Source organism: Orbicella faveolata, unplaced genomic scaffold (assembly GCF_042242905.1).
Source record: "Orbicella faveolata isolate gen_17 unplaced genomic scaffold, um_ofav_v1 contig_24, whole genome shotgun sequence".
Classification (NCBI taxonomy): domain Eukaryota; kingdom Metazoa; phylum Cnidaria; class Anthozoa; order Scleractinia; family Merulinidae; genus Orbicella; species Orbicella faveolata.
This window is the reverse complement of record NW_028301552.1, coordinates 19,620,001-19,646,501: the sequence shown is the minus strand read 5'-3', so window position 1 is coordinate 19,646,501 and position 26,501 is coordinate 19,620,001. Positions and strand designations below refer to the sequence as shown.

The window sequence follows — 26,501 nt, the reverse complement described above, 5'->3', positions numbered from 1 at the left end:
ATCGTTATGAGCAGGCTCTTCGCGTGAAATGAATTTTGGAGAAACTCTTTTTAACGTATGAAGTGGAAAAGAAATAATTTGGCTTCTTGTCCAACCATTTCTTACTGAGAACAGATTTCAACTCACGAAAACAATGAAAAGAAATTGAAAAACACTCGAGAAAAGAGCCCGGCACACTTCGTGACAAACTATAGCGAATGCTTACGTTGCGTGACTAACGACGTTATAGCGTGACTCAGCTCCTGTCAATGTATCAATTTCGTTGCAGTCCAGTTACAGAGCCGTTCCAGTGCTAGCAATTTATTAGCATTGTGCAATGGGCGGTGATGCGTAAGTGTCTTTACAAATATCGTGCTTCTTGTTTTTCGTGATTTAATTTGGGGTATGATAATGCTGAACCGCGGAGTACTTGTTTTGTCCCTGGCTTTCGTGTGCAGTACAGTCGCACACCCACATAGCATGTATGACGAAGTCGCCGCCAATATGCCAGCACCTTTTACAAGGGTCTTATTTTTGAAGAAACCACCGTTGGAAGGTAAGCAAATTTACTCACGCAGTGCAGTGCTTACCAACTTACAGTAACAAGGAAGTGGGGGTTCATAACAGTTGTCACGGCCGCACTTAAGCTTGATGCTTGTGTAACAAAATGCCATTTCAACAATTGCAATGTGGTATACAGTTAACCCATGCAACTATAGAGAGTGTCAGTGATATTTACGCTAACTTGAACGCTATTTAGGCTAACCGTAATGTCGACATTTCGTGTTTTAAAGACACCTCTTTTGAACATACCGAAGTAGGTTCCGTCCAAAGAGAGCTCCAAGCATATTAAAATTTGCATATGACCGTTTGTGCGTGCTTTCGAACTGCAATAAAAGCTTGCGAAATCGCTTTAAAGGCGATGAAGCATTTTCTAGAGTTGTTTCCGATCCTTCCATTGAGTTTCTACGCGATCAACGCATTTTTTTGTGACAATTTTTCCTTCCGTGCACAAGTCTGGACATAGAACAAAAGGCCTCTCCAAATCATATGCACGGAAAGCTAGAATGGTCGTAAACTCGCTCAGAATTCTAAGCAACAAATTGCAAGGATAGAAAAGAACACCTAGAAAGCTATAGTCCTAATTCTAATTTTATTTTTATGAATTCTTGAACGTAAAATCGCTCAGACTGTTAAGCAACAAATTGGAAGGATAGGAAAAAACAGGAAATGGTCTTATTAATAAGTGTTCTCTGAACGTAAAATCGCTCAGATTGCTAAGCAACAAATTGCGAAGATATAAAAGAACACCAACAAATCTAATATTATTGTTAAGTATTCTTGACTGTAAAATCGCTCAGATTGTTAAGCGACAACTCGCAAGGATAGGAAAAAACAGGAAATGGTCTTAATTTTATTCTATAGAGTGCTGGTTTCCAGTGACACGCAATTCAAAATAGATCAAAATAAAAATCAAAACCGGTCAAAAAGTCCACAATCTGCGAAATGAAAGAAGGTAAATATGCAAAGACTGTCGCCAAAATTCTGGTCACAGCAATTTTTCTTATGTGAGATATGCGGAGAAATTTTTCACCCAAATTTATAGAGATTTGTATGAGACGCCATGCCGGTGCCCATCCGTATGGGCACCAACATGGCGGCCGGAAACCAACAGAAACATCTGTCAGAGTTTTGCTACAAAAGCGTGAATTTATCCCTCGAAGAACTCTAAAATATTAATACAATACTTTTTCTAAGACACGAACTGTTCAGATAGCCAAGTTCCCCGAAATAGGTCACTTTTTTAACCATCATGACAGCTCTCTAGGCCGTCATGTAAATGCCGCGTCACGCAAAAGCTTAGAAATTTAAGCTTCGTGTATCACAAAACCAAGAACCCATTCGGAGCCAAAATTTGTATGAATATTAGTTTTCAGCTGCTCTTATACATCATTTAAGTAAAATCTCAGGAAGATCGATAGTCTTGTAGTTCGAATTTTAGTGACGTCATGTGAAAACCAGCTATTACAATTGATCAGTGCAATTGTATTTTACGCACTGAGTTCTTAGTGTGTTTTTATCATGTCATCTTGTTCAAGTTTTTATCGTGTATTTTATCTTGTATTTGTAGATACTTTAGTATTTTAACCAATTTTAGCATTTATTGGAATATTTGGATTTTGCTATGTTTACTTTATTTTTAGTGTCCCCACTAGTCTCCTTTGTCATGCAGCAATCTTAATTCTTCTCTCGGGGCTGGGGTGTAGCATTGTGTGACAGCCACGGAGAAGACAGGCTATCCAAGGACAACTTTTCTTTGTACATGCCAAGTTTAACTCACTCTTTGTTTCACCTGTCTATCACAATCTCAGTAAACAATATTTGGAATTACAGGAAAGGATGTTGTCATCTTGCAAAATTTGCTGCTGAGGTCACCATCAGTGGAGTCAGTGGAAACAACAGGCTTTTATGACCAGAAAACCAGTGAAGCAGTAACCAGCTACCAAAGATTGAATGGCTTGCCTGGGTAAACTAGATTACAAACGAACAATACACTACAGTGTCAGCAGGCTCACATTTTTAGGGGGGCACATATGAGTGGCAAAGTTGCGGGAATTGGTCAGTATTTTGGGGGATCTACAGTTGCTTGGTGTTGTAGCTTTGCTTATGGTACCTGACCCAAAATGTGAACATGCTTACCAGCTAAGCTTCAGGCAAGTTTGATCTGCCTGGAACTCTTGGTATTTAATTACTGCATTTGAAACAGCTTTTCAACATCAATTCATAAAGCAGGTTATGTGACTAGAAAAAAAGGGATGTAATGCAGATTACTTACTTATTATTATTATTATTATTATTATTATTATTATTATTATTATTATTTAGCTACATTTATTTTTCATTTCTCTCTGTTTTCTTCTTTTCTTCCTTCTTAATTTTGATCCTTAATATACTTTAAATCCCTAAATCGTAAGAGTAAGGTGAGGCAATTGCTCCAGTCACTTTTATGTGAGGGTCACCATCCTAGGTGCTAAGTACTATAAACTATACTTATTGCAACTTATTTAAAGCTCTAGTTATATTCAACTTCACTGAACTTACAACATCACTTTTTATTCAGAAATGGTATATTGGATGCCACAACAGCATCCCTTGTCTTAAAACAACTTATGTATGATGGATATAAAGATGACGGCACTGTACTACCTGGATATAAATTTAAGGTAGTTAGGTGTCTAAAAAACACTACCATTCTAGTTAATATGCATATGTCCTTCTCTTAAGGTGGAGCACAATGACATTATTCTACAGAAACAAAAATGTATTACTTTAAAAAATACGCTTGTGGAAGATTGTTTGGTTTCAACCTCACCCCCAGTTTCTCTTAAAATTCTAGCTAAGGGTAAAATAATAAACTTCATGTATTTCCTTTTTGAAAGCCGCCTCCCCAAGCAGAGGAGCAGAGTTAGGCTGTTCCAAAAGGAAACCAGATTAACTATTATTCGGAGTGCTTGAAAACTTTGAAAAATTGAAAAGATTTACGAAGATTTTCGACATATTGTTACAGTAGTCTCAATGAGCTCAGAGTTTTTGACCTGCAGGTTTGTGCCTCACCCTTAAGGCATGAGAGTTATAGCAGGTTTACTAAAGCAGAATTCAAGCTACAATAGATGCACTTAAAAGTTTTAATCTGACATTTTAAATTCAGTCACATTTAATCAATTTTCTCTTCTTTCTCTCTTTTAGATTTATGTTCCTGTGTATAAAGATCGCACTATAGAAACGTTTGCTACACTATATGACTCCAACGATCAGGTAGATTTTATTTTGTTCAACCATTTAACTGTCTTTAAAAGATTGGTGGTATCATAACCAGGCTGGGCAGCAGAATAGGTGACAAGATGAAAGTCATAATCCAGGAGTTTCATTCATAAAATTTATAGCTAACTACTCCAGTTTACCATAATTAGCCAAATTAATTGGGCTTAACAACTGATAACAACAAATAAACAACTTGTGAGGGGCAGCTGGGAATTTGTGTCTTTTTGTGTGACATCAGTGAACTGAAATAATTTCTTATTAAGTAAAATGATATTGCTTGTTATCTAAACTATATAGGTAAAGCACACATTCAAGGCCCGCTGTCACGGCGCTACAGATTCAACCGGTGAACCAATAAATCAACTGACGAGAAATGGAAACACTCCCACTGGATTAGTGGTATGACTGTCTTTCACATTTACTTGAATGATAAAATGGTGTGATACACAGCTTCTGATTTTGTTATTGGGACACTTTCAGGAAACTATATATATCGTGAGGATTTTGCTACAATTTTGGTTAAAAGGGTTCTTAAAAATTATAAAATTACATGAACATGACTTAAGCAATTGACCCATACACTTATTAAATGCATCGGATCATGTGCACTAAAGGCATCCGCGGTCGAGTGTCAATCGATCCACTCGATGGATACCCGCGATCTACCCTAGATTGATACTCAATCGACACTCCATTGACACCTCAGTTGACACTCGATCAACATTCCATCGACATCTCGGTCAGCAATCGACTAATTTTCAATTGATTCATATGAGTGGGTTGACACTCAGCCGACTATTGGCCAACTGTTGATCAAGTGTCAATAAAGTGTCACCCAAGTATCGATCAGGATGTCGATCGACTATCGATCGAGACATCGATCGAGGGTATCGATCGAGAGTATCGATCGACACTCAACCACAGATGCTTTTAGTAAACATGATCCAATGCATCTAGAATGCCAAAATGACAATGTGTCAAGTGAACTGTCGAAAGGAAAACCAATGTATGATTGATCAGCAGCCCCTGTTCTGGAACATAGCCTTCTATCCTCCCCTAAATGCAATCAGTGGTTGAATTTGAAAATAGTCTGTCCAGTTGTTCAAATTTCAGATTAATACCTTTTGCCTGCATAACTTACTGCACCTTTCAATAACATGTGGACTCTAAAATCAACCGACAAATGCGTTTTTTGCTACAGTCAATCAAATGTGAGGGTCCCCTATACCTCTGCTGAAAACAGTTTCACGCAAAAGTAATTGGCCTTTTCACGCATCACGAAAAATTCGAAAAACAGCTTCACGTTCACAGAAAAAAGTAAGCAATCATGTTTCACGCGAAAATGCAAAGGCTAAATCATGTTTCACGTAAAAATGCAAATTCTATTCACGTTTCACAAAACATACAAATACAATCATTACAAAAATGTATCTGGCAATACTGAAATGTACCACAGCAGATATACCTGCACATGGCCATATTTTGATAATTTCAGACTCTTTCGTCGTCAGCATGTCCAGATCTTTTGTGGATTGGGTATTATGCATGTACAGTGGAACCCCGTTAATACGGACACCTAGGGGACATGCCAAAGTGTCCGTATTATCGGGGTGTCCGTATTGAGCCGTATTTAAGCGGGCTTTCAGATAAAAAGTCACGGACACATGTTTCATCGATACCAAGACTAAGGCAGACATTTTTGACGGCAACAAAACGTTGTTTTGATTGTAATGTAACTGTAAAATTAAACTATGGAAACCTTATCGTCATTTAACTATAAAGGTTGACAATGCAGACCGCAGCTACAATCTTGGACAAAATAAATGGAACATCTGGACCACCCCTCCCCCCATTTCAATGATGCCAAAATGGCGCGCTTTTGCTCCTTCGCGCCTTCATCATTGCTTTGGGGGGGATGGGGGATAATTGTTCCATTTTATTCTGTCCAAGATTGTCTGAGGACCACACTGGCGTTACAAGAAGCTATCTTTGCTATGCAGATCACATCTGATCTGTTGTCGCACGTTCGATAACCAAGGGAAAAGAACGTTAGCCGAAATATAATCTGATGATCTCTGTGAGCGATTGAAGCAGAATTGAAATAAAATCACGACATGGTTTAGTTTTGGTGTGTCATGTACTTTATTAATATGAAAATTGAATATGCATAAGTGCGTGTTGAAGCGTTGGCCAAAAGCAAAGTTATTTCTTTAGCCAAGCCGAATATATTTTTATTGTTGGTACTGCGCGCGCGGGAAATAAAAATATTAAACGTTGCACATCTCTGATTAAGCTCGCTTTCTTAGTTTTTCAGAATTTAATTTTGAATTGCGATCCTTTTAAAAGTACCTTATCGATACCTTCACAAGTTGATTTTTGTTTTTTTTTGCACCTCTGACGTGGTGGCAATATGTGGATGGCAATGGTGCACGTGGAGGGAGGGTTCATTGATGTGAGGGAGACAGAGTGAACTGATAGCAGTGCATTGGCACTGTTTGCCAGCAGATTTTACGACAAAAAAAAAAAAAATAGATTTCAACTTACCCGCAGAAAGAAGAAAAAAAAGAAAGAAAGAAAAACAGCAGACGAGGAGAACGGTCTCGAACCCGGGAGAGTTCTCACACTCCACCTTGACCCGCGATTTACGCGCTACTCCAGTGCGCCACGTAAGCCCTCACGCTGTCGTTCCGTTATTTTTCTGAAAGCCTTAACTTTTCAGGCAGTTATTGGATATTTTCCTATTGAAGTATTTTCTTTCTGTAGAATAGTTTTCTTTATAATAAAGAGTCTTGCACGATTTTTATCTACGTTGAAATCAAATTCAATGATTTACAAGTTTTTATTGACGATTTTTTACGGTTTAGCACGGTTTTGTAGCAGGGCAGTAAAATAATATGCTTAGCTTAGTTTCTATTTTATTGATCGCTTAAATCGTCAAAAACCGTTTTAAACCGTCCAAAAACCAACCTAAATCGTAGGAAATATGTCGTAAACCGTCACTTAAACGTGTAAGCATCGTTTTAACATGGTGCAAGTGCCTATAGAGAACGCTAGTTTTATTGACTTCAGTCTTCCGTCATTACTTCGTATTGTGGCAGTGACACGACTATTCACAGACTCGATAGTTTTATTGATCAACTCCTGTGAAATACGACAGATTGTTCTGTATTAAACATCTCGCTTAATGTGAAATTCGAAGTTGTCTTCAGGAATTTGTACTGAAACTCAGTGTTTCGTTCGGTATTCTTTTTTTTTTCAATGGCATGTTTGTAGTGAGCTTTTCGAGCACTAATATGATTCGTTATTAATCGCAGAACTACTCTGGAAAGTTGGCGTTAGAATGACGCTTTTATTTATTCATTGTTATCAAAATACACTCTACTTGTAGTGCCTAAACTTAGGCTATCAGCGTTACCATTGAGCTCTGACGCGCGTGACTGCGACAGACACCACTTCCTTGTACTGCCGATAAATGTGTTGACATATTGGTTCCTAATTACTGGCTCCCTTTGTCTTGTCACGTTGAAACCTTAAATACAATCTTGGACAAAATAAATGGAACATCTGGACCACCCCTCCCCCCATTTCAATGATGCCAAAATGGCGCGCTTTTGCTCCTTCGCGCCTTCATCATTGCTTTGGGGGGGGATGGGGGATAATTGTTCCATTTTATTCTGTCCAAGATTGTAGGTCATGCACGAGGTCACCAAGCAATAAAGATGACAATAGGAATAAAATATGCAAATGCTACCTTCGTGAAGACAAAAGAAAGAATCCAAAAGACATATCAACGCTTTGTTGACATATTTCGGTTATGACATCGAAGCGATGGTTGAGCAGACATCAGTTAAGGCTGGATAGAGTGTGGATACTGACAGATTAACTCACCTTTTCCGCAGAACTCTCCATTTTCTGCCTTTTCTCGATCGAAATGGCGTGATACCCCGCGTGTGTGACACAGCGTGACAGACTAGATTCTAGGCCCTCCTGGTTCACTGTTGCTGTGGTTAGTTCTCAGTCCTCCATCCTCACGCGCGTCGAGAGATGTCGAGAAAGGCAGGCCGTCACGCTTTTTACATCCGGTTTGGTATAGTTTACGAACTTTTATGACGCTAAAATCTCCAAAAATGCGAAAAATTATTCCCACAAAAGTCGATGGTTCACAAATCACACGAAAGTAAATGCATTTTTCACGGATCACGAAAAAATCGAAAACCAGTGTCCCGAGGACGGAAAAATATAGATTCACGAATCACGGAAAAAAAAATCCTCATTCACGCTTCACGCAAAGAAAAAACGCCCATTCACGCGTCACGAAAAAAGTATAGGGGACCCTCAAATGTTTGGTGTCCCAGCTTAATTCCGACTTCTGCAGAGCACACAGTAATCAAATTGTTGAGCACAGTTCAGACAACGAAACAGTGCTATTCGGAGGCTGGGAAGAGCCACCGAACATTTGATTGACGGCAGCGAAAAATGCATTTGTTGGTTGAGCTTTGAATTTTAGAGCCCGCATGTTATTGAAAGGTGCAGTAAAGATAACATGCCATTACAAGGGTCGGAGATTAAGGTTACTTCAAACCTTCGCGGGACTATATTGGTCGAGAAAATTAATGTCGGCGAAGCACAAGTTTGCATACTGTGAACGCTAGGGGTTCTGTTATTTCATTGGCTCGCGGCTTTCAAGTTGACACATTCCTCTGTGAAGGCGTGATATGTTTACAAATCTTTAGAAGGCGAAAACTCACACTCGTTTTTCGAGAGAATCCCTTCTCTTTAAATGAATTAATAGGGTATGCAGATTTGACGGTTTTCCATGAAATTTGGTCAGAACATTCACTGATAGATATGGAACAAAAGCGTGGCGGCGAATTCCTTTATTTTAAATACTTTCCTCGTGGCGGCCTTTAACGTAACAGGTTACTCGAATTTTTCGATAGTCGAACTTGACAGATCTATAAAAAGATAACAAATAGAAATAAAAGAAAATGCTGACACGTTTTTGGAGATTGAGGCTTTGTGATTAACACTGCACGGTTATTTTGCATGAACGATCGCATTTGATACCCGATTAATTCGCTGGAAAGTCAGTCGGTCATTTTGGAGTTGACGGCCTCTTCCGCCTTTGGAAAGCAAAATCCAAAACAAAACATAATTTTATCGAATTCTACAATTTATAACCTTTCTGTTGATATATAGTTTGTGGGGGTTTCCTTGAAAACAGCGCGCATACGAATTTTTTTCTGGAGGACTCCCGCGAAGGTTTGAAGTAACCTTAAGTATAACTTACAATTTTTAACAAAACTAGACCATCCATTATCTCTGGTTTGCACCAACATGAATAATCTTTTCGCTGTTTACATTTTTTAAGTCACGTGCTCATAGAAGTGCCCCTTCAGGCTCACAGGCATTTATTGTTTTGTTTTGCTAGACATTTGACCTCAATAGTCCTGAGCCTAGTCCAAAGTTATATGGCCCGTAAGTATTTCTTTCAATTTTTTGTAATGCGTAGATGGCACCTTATTTTGTATGTCACTTCCAAGGAAATGTTCACATAAAGATGCTACTGAATAATGTTGCACTAAGTATGTAGAATATTAAATTGTAACAGTACTTTCTTTTATGTTAAGATATCCTGTCATAAGGGCAGTCAAGGGTCTGAAAGGTATGAATCAGTTCTATCATGAACTAGTGAGAAATAAACGAGATATTACATCCCTGCGAAGGATCAGATCTTTTGCATTTTTAATTTTAAGTGAACTGTCTCTTTGTATTATTACTCAAGTACTAGTAATCTGGGACAGTAAAGTAAAGTACCGGTAGTCATTCCTGATTTGTTTGGCAGGCGAAACAAGAAGCTTAAACATGTCATTCACCCACGCAGCCTTTTGCTGAAAGGTACCCCAAAAATTTCCTAGGGAGTTCTCAGTTCTGTCAAAACTGGAAAATGATATTCAATATCTTATGTTCCGTAAAGTCACACATTGCCAGCTGCAGGGAAGGGTTTACAGTTTTTATTATTGCGCGCATAACAGCTATACCCAAAGGCATTATCATCATTTTCATCAGTGGTCAAAGATTTTGTGTCATATATAGAACTACATTTTCCCTATTCTGTCCAAAGGGAATGCTGCCATTGGTCGGAACAAAAATGACACTTTCCTAAGTGACTACAGAAGTGGTATTCTACTCCACACAGGAGAGTGGGAAAACTGGAATCCATCAGAGCCTATGCCTAACAGGCAAGTAAATGAATTGTTATATGTCGTTTTTTTTATTTAAGAAATACATGTAGAAAACATGTACTGTATTTCTATCGAGTTATAGAAACACGAGTGGGAGTTTTGGAGAACAAGAAATGCTGTAGGAACACGAGCTGCAGGCAAGTGTTTCCACAACTTTTTCAAGTTCTCCCAAACTTTCACGAGTGTTTCTATAACTCAACAGAAACACAGAGAACATGTTTTCTATTTCTTTTAGAAAACACCACGACAAAGAAAAGGGTAACAACTCGTTTACTTTGATCATCAAAATGTGCTAGAGCTTGTGCTAGTCGTGTTTCTATCGAGTTATAGAAACACGATTTTTAACCAATCAGCGCACGTATTTTCTTAGGGCTGTTTTCTAAAATAAGTACAGTAATCGTTTCTAACAACTAAAGGTTTTTTTTTTTACACACTTCTGTTGAGCTCAATGACCAGGGCCGTAGCCAGTAAAAAAAATAGTGACTGAGACAATGGCCATGGTTTAATTCACTTCCTAGGTATAAAGGCTTTCTATGTTGACTGAAAACAACAAAAACAAAAACAATGACTAAGGCAAGTGCCTTGAGCATTTTGCCTCTTACTAGCTACGGCCCTGATGACATTCAGTCTGTGAAGGATTCATAAACGTTCAACACTTAATACATTTGCTGTTTACAGTAATGGGTGCATTCATGCCCACCCTGATGATTTGAGGACAATCGACAAAATTCTCAAAGAGCTTGGTGTCGAGGTGAGGCCAAACCCCTTTGGAAAACTACCGTATCCTTACGAGCCCCAAGGACTGCTTTCAGTACAAGAGATTGTGTCTGTGCGACCTCCGTCCACTGAGGATCACTGAGGGACATTATTAATATAATATGATTGACAAAAAGCATATTTATTATGAATTTCTTTTTATTACTATACTGTCAGTTGACTAAACCAAGTTTCAGTGTCACATACATGTACAACCCAAGTCAGACTAGGAAACTGGCATGCTACACTGTAGTTACTAACTAAGATTGACTGGAACAAGTACATTATTTGGTTATTATAATTACTCGAGTAAATTTACAATTAAAAGCGGTTTTCATTTTTCTGTATGGAGGTTGATGAGAACAACTAAAGATCTACTGACTATTTTACATTTATGTGTTAGATTAATTACTGAATAGAGTCTTCAGTGGACTCCAATTATTAGTTGTTTGTTTTAGAAGAATGAACCCAAGCAGTATACATTGAACCAAATTGTCTTTACATGTAGCTCCTAGACCCCTTTATTTTGCCCCAGTCAATTTTTCTCAGGTCACACGTGAAACAAATTTATGATCAAAGCCATGGCCAGTCACAGAAGAAGAGTTCAACATGGGACTTTATTTCATTCTTAGTTCTTTAAAAAGCACATTTGGAACCCTCACTAGAATTTCCTTTCTTCTTTCCCCTCTTCCCAACCCCAACCAATCTAGCTGGTGTATTGCTTATTGCATACATGTAGGAAAATTTACACATGTGTGACAAGTCCCCTGTATTTGTACTGTCAATAGTAAATGGGAAGTGCAGTATCTATTTTTTTCGTTTTAGTACGAGTTATTTCTTCAATTTTCAAAAATCTTTACGTACTCCTTAAAGAAATTTGTCCCCTCCTAAAAATAAAAGTCAAATAGCCAAAGTGCAGGTAGTTTTTGTCATTTTGGCCAACAATAAACACAAGGATAGTTTATGATAAAATACAAAAGGGAGTTGCATTTGATTAATTTAATAAATATTAATATTATTATTAGTACTATTAATTAATCAATGAAACCTGTTTTGTTGAAGAGTCTTTGAAATACTAAATAATAGGTATTTAAATGTTTATCCCAATTCTAGTTCAGTGCCAAATATTTTCAAACGTGTTCCCAACTGGGAAAGAAAGTCATCCCTTGACTTTGTACATGAAATCACTGTGATTATCAGTTGAGTGAGGTGCAGTGGATGTTTGGCAACCAGTTTTTAACATTAAAATGGTGTTGTTGGGGCAATAGCTCTATATCCAGCGGCAACTTGTTGGCCTTTGACGTCATTACCTACAAATTGTAGGCAACGCACAGCTGTTGACATTCTTACCACTGGAAACTAGGAAAGTTGACGAGACAACACCATAATTTTAAACTTTGTCACCAAACCTGAGACTATTGAATTAGTTGACATTGGAAAAAAGTTGATATCATTATAAATTGCTGTCATTTCATAGTTGTCAGCATCTTTATCACTATAACAACAATAATTGTCATCATTTCATTGCCATCATTACAAGGATCACATTTTGTAAAATTTGAATGTATAAAAATCACTGAATTTCCTGGAGTTTAAAAGCTGATATAAACTTGTGCTAAAGTAGGAGATATTTCTGTTGTACATGTAGTTTGTTCTAGTCAATAATGCTAATAAAAATACCTTCAATCAAAAACAAAATTTGTGTTCTCGTATGTTACATTGTAGTCTCAGTGGCAAACAAATCTATGCATCATTAGAGGAATAGTTGTCTCTCTGTTTAAAACCACAATAAATAGACCAAGTCTTCATCAAATGATGTCTGAATAGAGGCCATTAATTACGATGTACAATAAACAACTTGCTGACCCTTCCACTAACACCCCCCAAGGCCCCCCCTCCCACCTAGCCTAGTGATTATTTTTTAGTTTATCTTACAACAATAAAAATTAGTTTCTGTAACCTGCAAACCTAGAGTTTGTAGCAATAGACAGCCTTGTGTTTTGACAGCTAAAAATATTGCTCTGGTGGGGCGAAGCCCAAGCTGCGACTATTACTGGCTTAATAAGCTCCTCTCAGGAAATGAACCCAACTGAAAGGTAGTTGTGTAACTTAATTTCAAGATGATAAGGTGTTGTTGATAAATTATTTGTAAATATTAAACCTCCCAGCTATCCATCCACTTGTAAACTGCGGCAGTTGAATCAGGCAGATGAGCCATAGGACCTGACATGCCATAGGACAGTCCTCGGAATAACCAGAAACTGTGAAATCAAAAATAAGATATACAGTGTAATTTTCTTGTACAGTGTTTACAAGTGCCGGCTATTCTGAATAGCAGAAAAGGTAGAGGACTTCGACAAAGGGGAAGGGAAAGAATAACTTCCTTGACCTTTCAAGAGTGGTTTCTGACTATACGTTTCTGACTGAGAGTTTACAATTTAGTTTACAGCTACATTTTGCCTTTTCTACTTTCCTCTCACTGCACTTTATTTTTAACAATACTGTGTTCATGTCGTCAAGTGGAGAAATACAAAATACAACACAAAGTCTAGTTGGTTGAGGTTTCATGAATGAAATGGCAGAAAATTAATAATTTTATATTAATAATTATTATATACTTCTCATAATAATCATTGCAAAAACCTTGCCATGATGAAATCTTACCTCATGATACATCCTGCCAGAAGCAAACAAACAGCACCATGGTATGCCACCTGCCTCCATTTATCAAACTTTGATATTAAGGCTAATGATTTGCACAGATACTGGCTGACTATACCTGAAAAAAAAAAAACAAAAAAAACAAGGAGCTGACAACTGGGCAGTTTAAAAAAAAACCTTTTCAGAACAAGAAAGTAGGCACCCAAGTCAAGCAAAATCTGAGGTTTGTGTAACGACTGACAGAGAGCTGTAAGTTAAACTAAGGGCTGCGAGGAGTGAGGATGAATGAAGCCTGTACTATTGCACAGAATCAGGTCACCATTTTATTATATATAGTGTATAGTCATGTAAAATTACTAAGTATGTATATAACTCCTCATCCGATGCTGTGTCCCTCTTCATTATTTTGAAACCAACCTTACTTTGGAACATCATCCATGAACATAGGATGGTTATTCAATAATAAAATTAGGCAGTGCAAAACTAATTTTTTTTTTATTCTGGTTCAGGCCATACAAAAATTGTGGACATGGCTCAAATTCCTTTTTACCCCTGCAAGAGACCAATTCTTCTTGTCAACAAGTACTTTTTTACAGCCTCAAGGTCTACCTAATGGTATGTTAAATGGAACAACTCACACAGTGGAAATTTTAGATTAAATCATACTAAGCATTACAAAGCCATGAGCTTGATTCCTGAAAAATATGTCTATCACCCCTGTTATTTTAAAATGGGGGGGGGGGGGGAGGGTACTCTACAAAACCTCTGTTACAAAACAGTTTCCAGCGTGCAAGAGCATCATTGTTTTTTTCTGCTCTTGTTTCCTTGGCATGTGAAACAAGAGCCGCAAAACCCCGATGTTCACGCAGTCTCTAGAGACATTTTCAAACCTGCTGCATGTACTAACCTGCCATCATGGCACTATAAAGGTATGCAGGGAAGTAATGGTGGAAATACAAAACACGACCCATGGTATAGAATGGAAAGTAGTGTAATGCCCAACCAAGGAATAGCCATCCACATGCTGATTCCATTCTTTTTCTTCGAGCTGAAAACAGATCAGGCAGAATAAAAATATAATTATTATTATAGTGGAGCTCCTGCACACCGAAGGTGCGCAAGCAGAGCTCCATACCTTAGAAAATTTGGTAACCTATCGATCTGAAAAATTTTGGTTGTCATGTGACTATCCGCATGTACGCATGTACGTACGTACATACGTCCTTTCTTCCATCAATACCTTGAAAACTAAGAGTAGCACCATTACCATAGCTACATCTTTGATTTTGGGTGTCCACGCCATTGTTAATTGACAGCTGTCACAAGCTATCCACTGACCAGTATCACATGACCATATCGCGGGCTCAGGTTTAGAGCTCATTGAGGTTGCATGTTTTTTTAAAAAAATGACCGCTGACCAGTTAGTGGTTTACCGATTGGATCGCGGGCTCAAGTCACATTATTTCTCTGGGGGGGGGGGGGAGGAAGGAGTACTTGCAAAGGCAAAATTTCGGCGCAAATTAACCCCTGGCACGTTGTTGACTTTTCTTCTGACATACATGTATTCCTTGTACAATCATCTCTTGGAAAGTCTTGGTTAGGCTTGTTGGGTATAGTTTGTTAAAATTTAACTGGAAAAAAAATAGCAGAACCACACGCTGAAAAACTACATGCTCACAATTGATCATTTTTTGAGTTTCTGATCCAAGAAAAAATAATTCTCTTTTTCCTTTATCGTCAGTTATTGCAATCAGGAGCTCCGCTTTTAGGCTTGTCTAAGTCTATTTATTAATAATTATAATAATTTTTTGAAAACATGTTGCTTGAAAGGCAATTTTAGCATCATGAACTTAGCAGGAGTACAATGCAATCACATTAATATGGACAGCAAAGGGAGACACAAAGGTGTATGTGTCAAGATAAGAAGGCTCTTACATGTACATCTAAAAAAAGCAACATGCGAGATGACACTTTTTTTCTTTTTTCAGATGTAACTAAAATAACAGAATGATGACCGTTTGATGTCCTATCTTTAACTTAGGTTCCAACTGAAGAAACTTCAAGTGTTGATTCAAACAGTAAAACGTCTTATACTTATAAATAAGTATAAAATGGCCACACCCCAGGAGAAAGACTGTTGTTAAAATTTAGTATCTCAGGGTATTTCTGCATTCTATTGTACGGGCATTGAAAGACTTGGCTACACTTAAGACAGCCATAAGTATAACATAACATTAATTTTATTGTGCTTTGAGGTAACCACTCAACTTAGTGGTATATTGAAGGCACACTTGTATGACAGAGTTGAAAGAAAACAATGTGAGTTAGGCTACTGCCAACTGAAGAAAACAGCCCAAAACAGGATTAGATGAATTTAAGTAATGGTCTGGGACTTATGTTTCATAAGCAACTAAGAAGTGTAGGAAAGAAGAAAAAATTACCAGTGTCTATAAAGTAAGGTTTACTTTAAAGTACATGTTACTTTATGGACACGGTAATCTCTTATTTGTTAGTGTCCACTGTCTATAATTGAGTGGGCATCCATAACCCATGGCATTATACTGTACTGAGCTTTACCAAGGATGAGATGCAAGTCCGTAACAGGCTTTACAACAGTTTATTACTAGCTGGCTGTAGCTGAGTATCCTAACACCTTTATTACTCTGCTTTACCTTTAATGCAATATTCTCTGGATGGGTGGGTGGGTGTGTGGATGAGTGGTATTGGTGGGTGTGGATTTAACAAGGCCCAGCTAAAGCTAATAATTTTCTTAAGACACGGTTAAAAGCCCACTGAATGGCATTCTTCAATACTGTATGAACCTTGCTGAATAACAAAGACCACTTTTTCAGATTTTTCAGTTATTTTTGTACACCAAAGTGACTGTTATTTTACAGCCCAGATCTGAAGCTTGTCTGATACACTACTAACCCAACTACCTAATATACTTTTACACCCAATTTCTTAATACAGGTTTATGAAAAGGAGAATGTTATGTTCACATCTACCTTGCTCTTGAGGAGGGTCAATATATCCTCTTTGTGTTCTGACGGCATGGAAACTATACAGCAAACCAAACAGGCACATGATGCCCAGAACATACCACCAGATAACCTAACAACAATGCATGGACAGCTGGCATTAATTCAAAATAATTTTTATCCATTTAAAAGTAGCTTTAACATGTACATTAATACCTTAGATAGGGGTAAAGTATATTATTGTGTTGGCAGAATATGTTAAGATAGCATACATGTATGATCACTAAATATCTGATCACCACTGATCATCTTTTGAATCATTGTTTACTAGAAAAGAACATGAGTTAGTTTGATTTTTAATTAATAATCAATGTCACTCTACTAAAAGAGACACCTACCGGATTGCCAAGAAGATACACACGATAATCTGCACCAGAAAATACCTGGCCCTGAAAAAAGTAAAATGGACAATGAACTGAAATGTGGGAGAACAGTGAAATGTAGTTACTTATTTAATATCAACAACTACATGCAAAAAAAGATTAACGAGCCCCTTCATTAAGGTGTCGAATGTTAAATTTTATCTGCCAGTATTACAACAGAACCCCTTGACCAAAAAATTAAACTACTCTCCATTGTCACTCTCCCCACCCAACCTTCTTGTCCACTAGTATATGATATGAATGTAAATAAGTTTAATATGGAGCCCATCACCAAAAGCAACCAACTGCCCTATATTCCTATGTGCATTTGCACGGGTGAGAATCAAGGAAACAAAAACTTCTCTTTGGCTAGATTTGTTTACCCAGTTAATTGTGAAGCCCAAAATTAGGATCTGCTGATGCATGTTTGGTTTCATTTACGTTTTGATGGACATAAATACTTTGTAGAACATCAAAACAACAGCTCATGGAATTCAATATAGCGATAAAAAAATTCGAAGTTTCATCAAATATGCATCCGTTCAATACTTTTTTCTTTGGCAGATGGCAATAATTCCACTGACAGCATGCAACATCATTGAGCTGCTGAGCCCTGCCAAGGCTATCTTTGGTTAAGTTTTAAGCTTTTCTTTGTATTAAGCCAATTTCTAAACTGCCTAGCAACGACTGGAGCAAACAAGTTATTTTTGTGGGTTTAATTAGGCCAACATTACTTATTTTTTAAAAAATGTCTTGAATGGTCAGAAACAACACGTGACCAAGCTAAAATTACTTTGGCCAGCAACATGACTGGCCACAGTCAGAAAATTATTTTGAGCCTTGATAGGCTCAGTATTGGAGCTGGATGCTCGTGGTGATGGGCTCCAGGTTTACATGTAATTTGTTACCCTGAAGTTGATTGGCCACTGCCAAGGCTGTGATGTCACTTCTCCTTCTTTTGGTTTGAATCCAGAGTTAGTCTGAAGACAACAATCAATCACACTAATTAAATTAACGCATCATTACTAATTAAAAGAAATGTCAGTCAACACAGAATTAACCTCTATAGAACATTATCATGATTTTTTCTTCAAAATAGTTGCGAGTATCATACCTGAGCCATAACAACGTGTGATTCATAAACACTACCAAGAAAAGAAGGCCTGTAGAAGTCAGAAGCAGCCTTTGGCACTAAAATTATAAACAAATATAAAAGTGTCCATCATTGGACAGGGGAATAGACTTAATCATTAAAACATCTACTGTACACATACAGTACTAAAGCTTACAGTAAGTGCCTGGCCTGTAAGATAAAGTTACATGTACCATAATGTCTGGTTTGATCAAGTTGCTCACAGTTCGGTCAGCGTTCAGTTGCATACTAAGTAAAAACCTCTCAAACTGTGGGCAAACAAGAGGATAAAGAAGACAAATGATTTTTCTGCCAAATTATTACATTTATTTTAGTAGACTCCATGATCAAACACGACAGTCTGCTGGTTATACCCTATCAGAGTTTACTTTAAATCTTGTATGTTTTCTTTTTCTTCACCTCTTTCATTTTCATGACCTTCAACATTCCAAAGGTTATGTGAGTGATGTGTAATAGGATTGCATGTCACTTCCAGCTGCTCCCAGCCCCTGTACAAATAAGGCAAGTTTATAATAACTCAGATGGCCTCTTGAAACTGTCCTTTATGGCTACTATGGTGTGAAGATTAAGTTTGATGACCAATCAAAATAAAGTAATACTGTTAGCATTGTTAGCATTATTATTATCATTATTATTATTATTATTATCATTATTATCATTATTATTATCCTTATTATTATTATTATTATTATTATTATTATTACTATTATTATTATTACTGCAAAAGTTAATTTACAAACCGCGTACCATTTGGGCAACACCTGTGTGCTGCCATGAAGAGCACAACCCAAATTGACATGAATAAGCCTGAAAACTGTCTTAACAGTCTTGATTCTTCCATCAGCGCCTTCACCACTCACAATTTCTACTCGCCAAAAATCATTTGCATCTCCTTTCCCATTCTAAAAAAGAAAAAGAAAAAAGCATTTATTCAACAGTTTATCATTTAAAAGCTATAACAGCAACACATGGTTTACTACTCAGGGAAATTGAGAGGGGTAGTGGTCTAGTGATCAGCACACTAGACAAGACACTTCTTTTTCACACTACCTCTGTCAACTCAGTTGTACATAAAATAGATTTTTATCAATTTTTTAATTGATACTGCACAGGGATATTTAATATTCTCATAAATCAATACTTTGGTTTATCATAAACCAAAGTATTGATTATGAGAACAATTAACTCCAGTCGGTTCAGTAACATGAAATAACAAATCAAAACTTTCAGCTATGTTCAATTAAATTATGAACATCAGTCCTGCCAGACTTTGAAATTTGAACATCAATCAATCCAAAATGTTACAATACATCTGTGTTTGTGTTCTACATGTAGATGCATTTACTATAGAGTCTTCACTATGGACGTTATCTACAAACCTTAGGCTATTTTACGTAAAAACCTTGCTTCATTTCTTCTACTAGGGAAAAAACAGAGCTTCCTTCTCATACCTTCTCTTGTCAATATTTCCGTTGAGATCTATGCTACAGTCCATGGCCATTTAGCTTTGATTATCAACATTACATTTTCAAGCACTTACATCTCCATAGCCGGTCACTTGATTGTGATGTGTGGTGAGCGGAGCTTTTTCTGTATGACTGTGGAGGTTTCTCTTAGTCCTAATCAACAAATTAAATGATTTGATTTTTTAAACAAAAAGTTACATGACCATCAATATGCAGACTGGAATAAGTGGTTGACAAAGTGACCCTTAAGATTCAGAAAAAAAAATCGGTAAATATTTGGATATATATTTTTTCAATTTAAGATTAATAAGAGACTTCTATACAGCTAGTATTTTTTAAATTAATGTACATACGCAACATGTTCCAGTCTGATCCAGTCTCCATTCTTAAGATATTCTAAAGGTTGCTGTCCACCTATGAAGTTAAGATCAAAACTGTTACATGAATGAGAAAGCAGCAAACTGATGGCATTATGTAGAAGCACACTCAGTAAAATGTTACGGAGTATTGCATTAGAGCAACAGGTGTGAAATTCAAATGGAAGTCCAGGGATGAAGTCCTATGAACTGGACTGACCACCAGGAGGTGCTGTTTCAAAGCCTCAAGAACTTTTCATTCCTCCACAGCACTTATCAAAATAAAACAACTGAATGGCCTGCTCCCTAACAGATTCTGAGTTCAAACAAATGTGACTTCAACTATGCTGACTGTAAATACATGTACTAGATAAAACTCCTCACCTGACATGAGTATGTTAAATTCTTTAACTAAAGCTACCTAACAGTGTTTAGGAGAAAACAAACAGTCACCAAGTGTGTGACTGTCTCATTCTGTACTCACTGTAATCCTCGTAAGCCTTTTTTACCAACCACTTGTTATTATCATCTTTGTGGGAGTAGCAAGTGATCTGAAATGCAAGATTTCAATGATTTATGGCTTCAATAACATGCATCTCACTGACACCTTTAAGTGTAACTTAAATTAAGTGCACAAGTGGAGGGGTTTCAGTAATGTTTTCAGTAAGAGGGCAGCTGGTTTTCACAGGCAAACCTTTCTGAACTGAATTTCTCTATAAGAAAAACTTTCCTGTAGATGGTCAAACCAGGCAGGCAAAATCATCTTTACAGCCAGTCAATTTGCCCAGTGCCTGGCCCTTAATGAAACCCCTGCAAGTGTATGACACAAATTGCCTTGCACATGGAGGAGCAGTGACCTCGTGGTTAGTGCACTCAAGATCGTGTGGTGTGGGTTCAAGCCCTGGCCAGGACATTGTGCTGTGTTCTTGGGCAAATGATTTCACCCTCATAGCGCCTCTCTCCACCCAGGTGTATAAATGGGTACTGGTGAACTTACAAATGCTGGGGGATAACTGGCATCCCATACAGGGTGAAGTAGAAATACTTCTATTCGCTTAATGCTACTGAAACAGTTCAGAGAAAAGCACTGGCCTAGTGGGCCACTTGGCTCGTATGGCTAGTGAAAAAGTTAGCTTTAAAACCACATAGTTACATACAATAGGTAGGTTTGCAATCTGAACTTTAACAAATAAATGTATCATAGAGATGAGTATACAACATAAGACTAAGCAGAATTAAAAGCAAAAACGTTCACCTGCTGTTGCTCAGGGGGGTGTTCCTTTGGGTACAGATGTGTATGAGAGTGTAAAAGAGCCCCTCCAGCTCGCGCATTCTTAAGGGTAATAATTGAACCAAAAGCCAGGTCTGAGAAAAAAAAAATTAATGTAAAAAATGTAATTATATATAGTTAAATGGAATTTAACATAGTTAATGACTAGGAGCTAGTCTGGTCAGTAGTGTTTTTATAGGCGGTTGTTAGTGTCTTGGCCGTCTGTTAGCGTTAGTTTTGGTGCGTTCTGTAGCGTTTGATATAATTCAATGAAATTTTACATAGTTTATGACCAGGAGCTAGTCTGGTCAGAAGAGTTTTTTGTAGGCATTTGATAATGTCTTGACCATCTGTTAGCGTCTGTTAAGCGTTTAGTGCATTCTGTAACGTTTACAACAGTCATATGGTCATGAGAGCCCTGGGGCTGACATTGTCCAGCGGTATTATTTTTTGGTTACTATGTGTGTTGTCGTCCCATGTGTTTGCAGTGTGTTCGTCACTCTGTTAGTGTGGCGTTGTGGATTGAATTATAGTTTTAGCAGTTCTCGGCATTCCCTCCCTATCCCCACCCCCCTCTTTTCAGCATTTTTTTTTCCACTGAGCCATCTGGCTTGAGTGTGATGGGTGCCTGTAGGGGGCTTGGCTTGGGGGGCTCGTGGCTTGGTTGCGGGTTGGGCAGGCCAGTCGGATGTTCTAGCGCCTTGGGGATGTGACTGCAGTTGCAGCCCCCAGGCTTCGTAGGCACCTTCCCTCCACTAGCAACTTAGGCGTTGATATAAATTTTAATTAAATTTTAACATTATTATAGTTATTATTAAAATAATAAATATATATACAGTACATATGCAACTTTTTAAATTAGAACTCTGATACATAACTATCATGATTTTATAATAATCTTCAACTGTGCATGCCAAATAGTATAAAATGAACTCGTCTGGTAGAAAATGTTCTGCAAAAAAGTCTTTGGAAAAGCACAGGTACATGTATTACAGGCAACAAAAGAAGACAAATTTTGATGGCTCTTAGTAAAAGATGATTTCCAATCCGTACTGTGCACTTTCAAGAGTCTTTTTACATTGTTGTTTTCATTCGTGCAAGACGTCACAAATGTAACATTTTGCAACTACTTACATGAGGTAAATTCAAAGTTTCATGTGAACTCACCGTTGCGGATGCAAATCATTTTCCCTCATGGAAGTTTGGGAAAGCTCAAAAAAACTGGGGAAACACTCACCTGTCAGCTTGTGTTCCCATAACATTTCTTGCTCTGCCAAACTTCCACTCATGTTTCTACAGCTTGATAGAAACTCGACACATGGTTTCTATTTCTTAAAGATCTAATACAAACCTGCAGGTACAACATTCTTGTAGAGAGAATTTCCTTTCAGAGTTGACTGGAAAGCTGAGCTGAAGAAGCCATCACCTGGACCACTAAATCAATTAAAACTATACATGTTATATATTACACCATACATGTAAACGTTGAAACTGCAGTTATTACTGCTTGTTTAGAACACCCTTTGGTACATTTCCATCTTCTAGGAAGTCATTAATAAGGAGAACTTAAAAGCAAGCATGAAAAGTTCTTACTTTGCATGATATATAAGTAAAGTTACATGTAATTTGAAAATCAAAATTTTGACTCAAAATTGTGCATTCAACTCAAACTCAAAATGTCAACTTGAACTCATAAATTAAAAAACTCATCTGGGAAAGAACAATTAAAAACATTCAGTTGTAAACATGAAAAACAGTTTATAACATTTTACTGACATTATCATTTAATTAGTGGTATGATATTCTGACCTGTTTGGCAACATCTTGAAATGAATAGCAAACCAGAAGAGATAAACAAAGATGGGTATCATTATCAAACAAAGCACTCGTGCCACGAAGTGTTTACCAATTTCAAACTGAAAGAAAAAATAACAACCCAACACAGTTTTGCACAACTTCACTCAGCTTTTCAAGAAGATCTGCAGGTCTGTCACTGGTGAGAATGAAGGAATTACTCATCACAGGTACATGGGCATCAAAAGACAAATTCTCCCAACAAAAGGATAGGAAAATTATAATAAAAGAAAAGAAGCAGGGCTGTACTCCAAAAGTGCCAGGGTGCTGCAGGTGACTAACTTTTGCCTTTGGTTGACTGGAAAAACTTACTTTTTTCATACAAGCTTAAGTAAATAAGTGCTGGGTACCCAGGATTTCATGGTTAGGAACCTTTGGACTCCTCATAATTTTTCTTAGACCACAGCCTTGAGAGGAATTACATGTAGGACACTGACACTGGAACTTGTATGTTCAAATAAACTGAAGGAACTAACCAGCGACAGAGACAGATCTCCAAGAAGGTCCCACAAGTTCATCACTGTCGTAATTCCAGCCCACAGTATGACAAACAGACCAACCCACTTGCAACTAAAACAAAAATCAGATAGAAAACACATATTTATTTACTGTTATCACGATATTAAAGCAGAGAGCCCACTTCACAGAAAATGCTCTTCAGTGGAACCCTTAATTACAATAATAATTAAACAAAAATCAAAACAAAGCCACATCATGTTACATGATAGTTAATAAGTCAGTAAGTCTCAACACTTTTTGGGGTCTAAATATTGCAAGCAAACAAATCTGATTAGTTCCTTCTTCATACATGTATCTGTGAAATCGCTGATTGAACATGATTGATGATCTGGCTTAAAAATATGCATACTCTAATTTACATTCGAAAGTGAAGATGGATAAATGTCATCTGAAACATGTCTTTCAAACTTAAAACCGTGTGTTTTTATTTAAAGATTATTTCTATATAAGTAGTAGTCAACTTGGTCATGTCTTGCTGCATGACTTTGCTCATAGAAATCTCAGGCTGTATATAATTACATGTAGTACTAGTAACCTAACAATGGGGTCATTATCAGTGATTTACTGCAGCTGTTAGTTCTTTCATCACCTACCTAAATGCACATGACAAAGAGACACCTGATGCAGCCATCCAAGCCCACCATTCAACACTATAAGGACTTAAAAAAAAAAAAATGCAACAAAAGTCATGTTACTTCACAACGTCAAACATATACTAAACAGGAAATGGTTTTCAACAGATTACATAACATGTGGGTGTATTAATTTTCGTCACATCAGTAATAGTGTACAACCTTAAGCGAATATCATGTCTTATACCATGCCATAGAAAATACAGCCAATCAGAATACAGGAAAGCCGTTGCACATTTGACATTAGGGAACTTAGGCAAACCACGACAATGACAGCAACGTGAATGTCACAAAACAAAAGATTTAATTAGCAAAACAATAGCTGTGCATGTGCGTTATAAACCGTTGTGCATTTCTTTGCTGTCCTCTGCAAAACAACAACGTGAAATGACCAAGTTCTGCATCGTCTACGAAACGTGGACGACAACAGCTAATTTTTTGTATTTCCAGTTGGAATTGAACGCCGTCGTGGCATATTTAGCTTAAGCACGTTTTTAGAGCCATTGCCGTAGTGAACAGATCTAGACAATCGCGAATTTCGTTTGTAAAATATAAATTCATTTTTTACTAGTCATCGTCCTCAGCATCGGCATCGTTGCTTAAGCTCCCTATTATTACACCCAACATTCCCCTGGTGCGCCACATGTATGTCCCATTGTTCGTATTGGCTACTGTATTTTCTATGGCATGGTGTGAAATAGTTATGCATTGCTCTTTCATGGTGTACCAAGGAGTATCCCACTTATCACATGTATTTTCTTGATCTAAATGTGTGCACTGTACTCGAATAAAAGGCTCATGTGCATACCAAAAAAGTACAAGTGACTTGTGGGATATTCCATGGAATACCACTCGAAAGCAAATTCAATAACTAGTATGATAATCTATTTTTTATAGAACACTAGCTTTCAGAATATTTAATAGAGCAGCTAACATTTTTAACTAAATTTATAATTAATAATTATCATTATTCTGTTCTTATTGCCAATGACGTTGACAAATGCATGACTGAATCTGATCATTGTTATCAAGCTAGGAAGACTACTATGGAATTACAAGTAATCCATTATCATTTAATAGAACATGCACTTACACATTCTTGCAGTTTTGAAACTTGGTAAAACAGTAAGTCGATAACATGATCCAAAACATCAGAATTGGATCCAGAAGAATGTATTGTGATATCGTCACACATCCATGATCTGTAACACAGATTGGATTTTCAACATCTGTAAGTTTCAAGATCAGCTTAGAGAGAAAGGGGAGTAAAGAGAAAGACAACAGAGAAGAAACGTTGGCATTGGAATAGTTGTAGCTGGACTGCAAGTAGTTATTTTGATATTACATGTAAGTTATTTAACTTTCTCCTAGTTTTTTTTTTTGAGTTAAAAGTGAGAAACTGATATGGGATAGATGTAGGCAAGGCAAGACATACATTTCTTGGTTTGTGGCCCATTTCTTCTCTAGCATTTAAGATTTAACTGTCTAGCAGTCTAAGCTACAATTTAGAATTATAATACATGTATCCATTTTCCATAGTACAGTATATATATCTGCATGTATTGTTTTTTGTTCTTTAATTTGGAAGTATGAAATCCCATTTTTAGCATTGCATCTAGGGCATAATGGAGGAAAGGCCCTGGCTATTTTCCAGTTGGAGAACAAGAAATTGTGATGATGATATATAATGGAGAGGTGTCATCAGCCACCAAAAACTATGCACCAAATTCACACTCTATGAAGGAAGGGAAGCCAACAAGCAAGACAGAATAGTTAGGAAATGAAGAAGTGGCAGAGAACGCATTCAAAGACAACAAGGGTGAACAAGATAGAAAGTGATGAATATAATATGGTCCAAAAGAGGCACACAGGAAATAAATAACAGCATTTAATAAAGTAATACAACCACTGCATGACTCGACTTACCAAACACAATAAACGCTGTGCTCAGAAGAGCAGCACCTGTTGACTTTGTGAGTTCCCATACAGTGAGGTAAGCAAGTGGAACACACAAAGCTCCTAGTGTAGCACAGAACTAAAACATAAAAACAATCAGCACTGCTGCATACTTTGATCACCTATCATCCACACATCAAAGGGTCATGAAATCATCAAAGGGAAGAAGAGTGCCTCCCCCAACCCCCCAAAAAAACAGAACTGTTTTATAGTAGTACCAGATTGAAAACATTGAACACAAAATAATGGTTAACCTTCAACCTGAGCTCTTAACTTAACCTAGCAAGTAGCCTACATACATGGGGTAGTGATAAAAGTTTCCTAGATGATTTATAAAAAAATGTATACTAATAAATTTTTTATTAGACAAAGACTGCACAAGAGAAATCTACTGAGAAGCGCACATGGCATCAGATAAACAGTGTTTGT

The 26,501-nt window shown here is 37.3% G+C and overlaps 2 protein-coding genes and 1 long non-coding RNA gene across 4 annotated transcripts in view; 1 reads left to right on the top strand and 2 right to left on the bottom strand.

Annotated features, from left to right (window-relative positions):
• The window catches only part of LOC149110795 (uncharacterized), an 11,712-nt gene extending 3,828 nt beyond the window's left edge, over window positions 1–7,884 (bottom strand). Inside the window, exon 1 of the long non-coding RNA XR_016207766.1 lies at window positions 7,690–7,884. This is a non-coding gene — a long non-coding RNA (uncharacterized LOC149110795). The remainder of the gene's footprint in view (window positions 1–7,689) is intronic.
• On the top strand, window positions 246–12,500 carry LOC110063128 (uncharacterized). The gene is made up of 9 exons (XM_089291214.1): window positions 246–535; window positions 2,374–2,506; window positions 3,101–3,203; window positions 3,727–3,795; window positions 4,099–4,200; window positions 9,233–9,279; window positions 9,432–9,466; window positions 9,926–10,043; window positions 10,725–12,500. The coding sequence occupies exons 1-9, from the start codon at window positions 385–387 to the stop codon at window positions 10,903–10,905; spliced, it is 939 nt and encodes a 312-aa protein (XP_089147340.1). The 5' UTR covers window positions 246–384; the 3' UTR covers window positions 10,906–12,500.
• The window catches only part of LOC110063127 (protein O-mannosyl-transferase 2-like), a 23,272-nt gene continuing 7,714 nt past the window's right edge, over window positions 10,944–26,501 (bottom strand). For both annotated transcript variants that reach the window (XM_020770075.2, XM_020770076.2), the window contains exons 4-22: window positions 26,043–26,151; window positions 25,210–25,318; window positions 24,078–24,143; window positions 23,442–23,535; window positions 22,921–23,027; window positions 22,463–22,545; window positions 21,097–21,206; window positions 20,326–20,392; window positions 19,839–19,899; window positions 19,560–19,638; window positions 18,767–18,921; window positions 18,419–18,507; window positions 17,981–18,057; window positions 17,775–17,846; window positions 16,843–16,893; window positions 16,472–16,577; window positions 14,371–14,511; window positions 13,467–13,581; window positions 10,944–13,063 (exon numbers count right to left, since the gene is read on the bottom strand). In XM_020770075.2, coding sequence (XP_020625734.2) covers window positions 12,958–13,063; window positions 13,467–13,581; window positions 14,371–14,511; window positions 16,472–16,577; window positions 16,843–16,893; window positions 17,775–17,846; window positions 17,981–18,057; window positions 18,419–18,507; window positions 18,767–18,921; window positions 19,560–19,638; window positions 19,839–19,899; window positions 20,326–20,392; window positions 21,097–21,206; window positions 22,463–22,545; window positions 22,921–23,027; window positions 23,442–23,535; window positions 24,078–24,143; window positions 25,210–25,318; window positions 26,043–26,151 — 1,797 coding nt within the window. In that variant the 3' untranslated portion in view covers window positions 10,944–12,957. The remainder of the gene's footprint in view (window positions 13,064–13,466; window positions 13,582–14,370; window positions 14,512–16,471; window positions 16,578–16,842; window positions 16,894–17,774; window positions 17,847–17,980; window positions 18,058–18,418; window positions 18,508–18,766; window positions 18,922–19,559; window positions 19,639–19,838; window positions 19,900–20,325; window positions 20,393–21,096; window positions 21,207–22,462; window positions 22,546–22,920; window positions 23,028–23,441; window positions 23,536–24,077; window positions 24,144–25,209; window positions 25,319–26,042; window positions 26,152–26,501) is intronic.

What these genes read in the sequence shown, in the direction of transcription:
- LOC110063128 (XM_089291214.1), top strand. Translation starts at nt 385, where the DNA reads ATGATAATGCTGAACCGCGGAGTACTTGTTTTGTCCCTGGCTTTCGTG. An exon ending in TATATGACTCCAACGATCAG is followed by an intron (nt 3,796 to 4,098) that starts GTAGATTTTATT and finishes TAAACTATATAG; the next exon opens with GTAAAGCACACATTCAAGGC. An exon ending in TCAGAGCCTATGCCTAACAG is followed by an intron (nt 10,044 to 10,724) that starts GCAAGTAAATGA and finishes TGCTGTTTACAG; the next exon opens with TAATGGGTGCATTCATGCCC.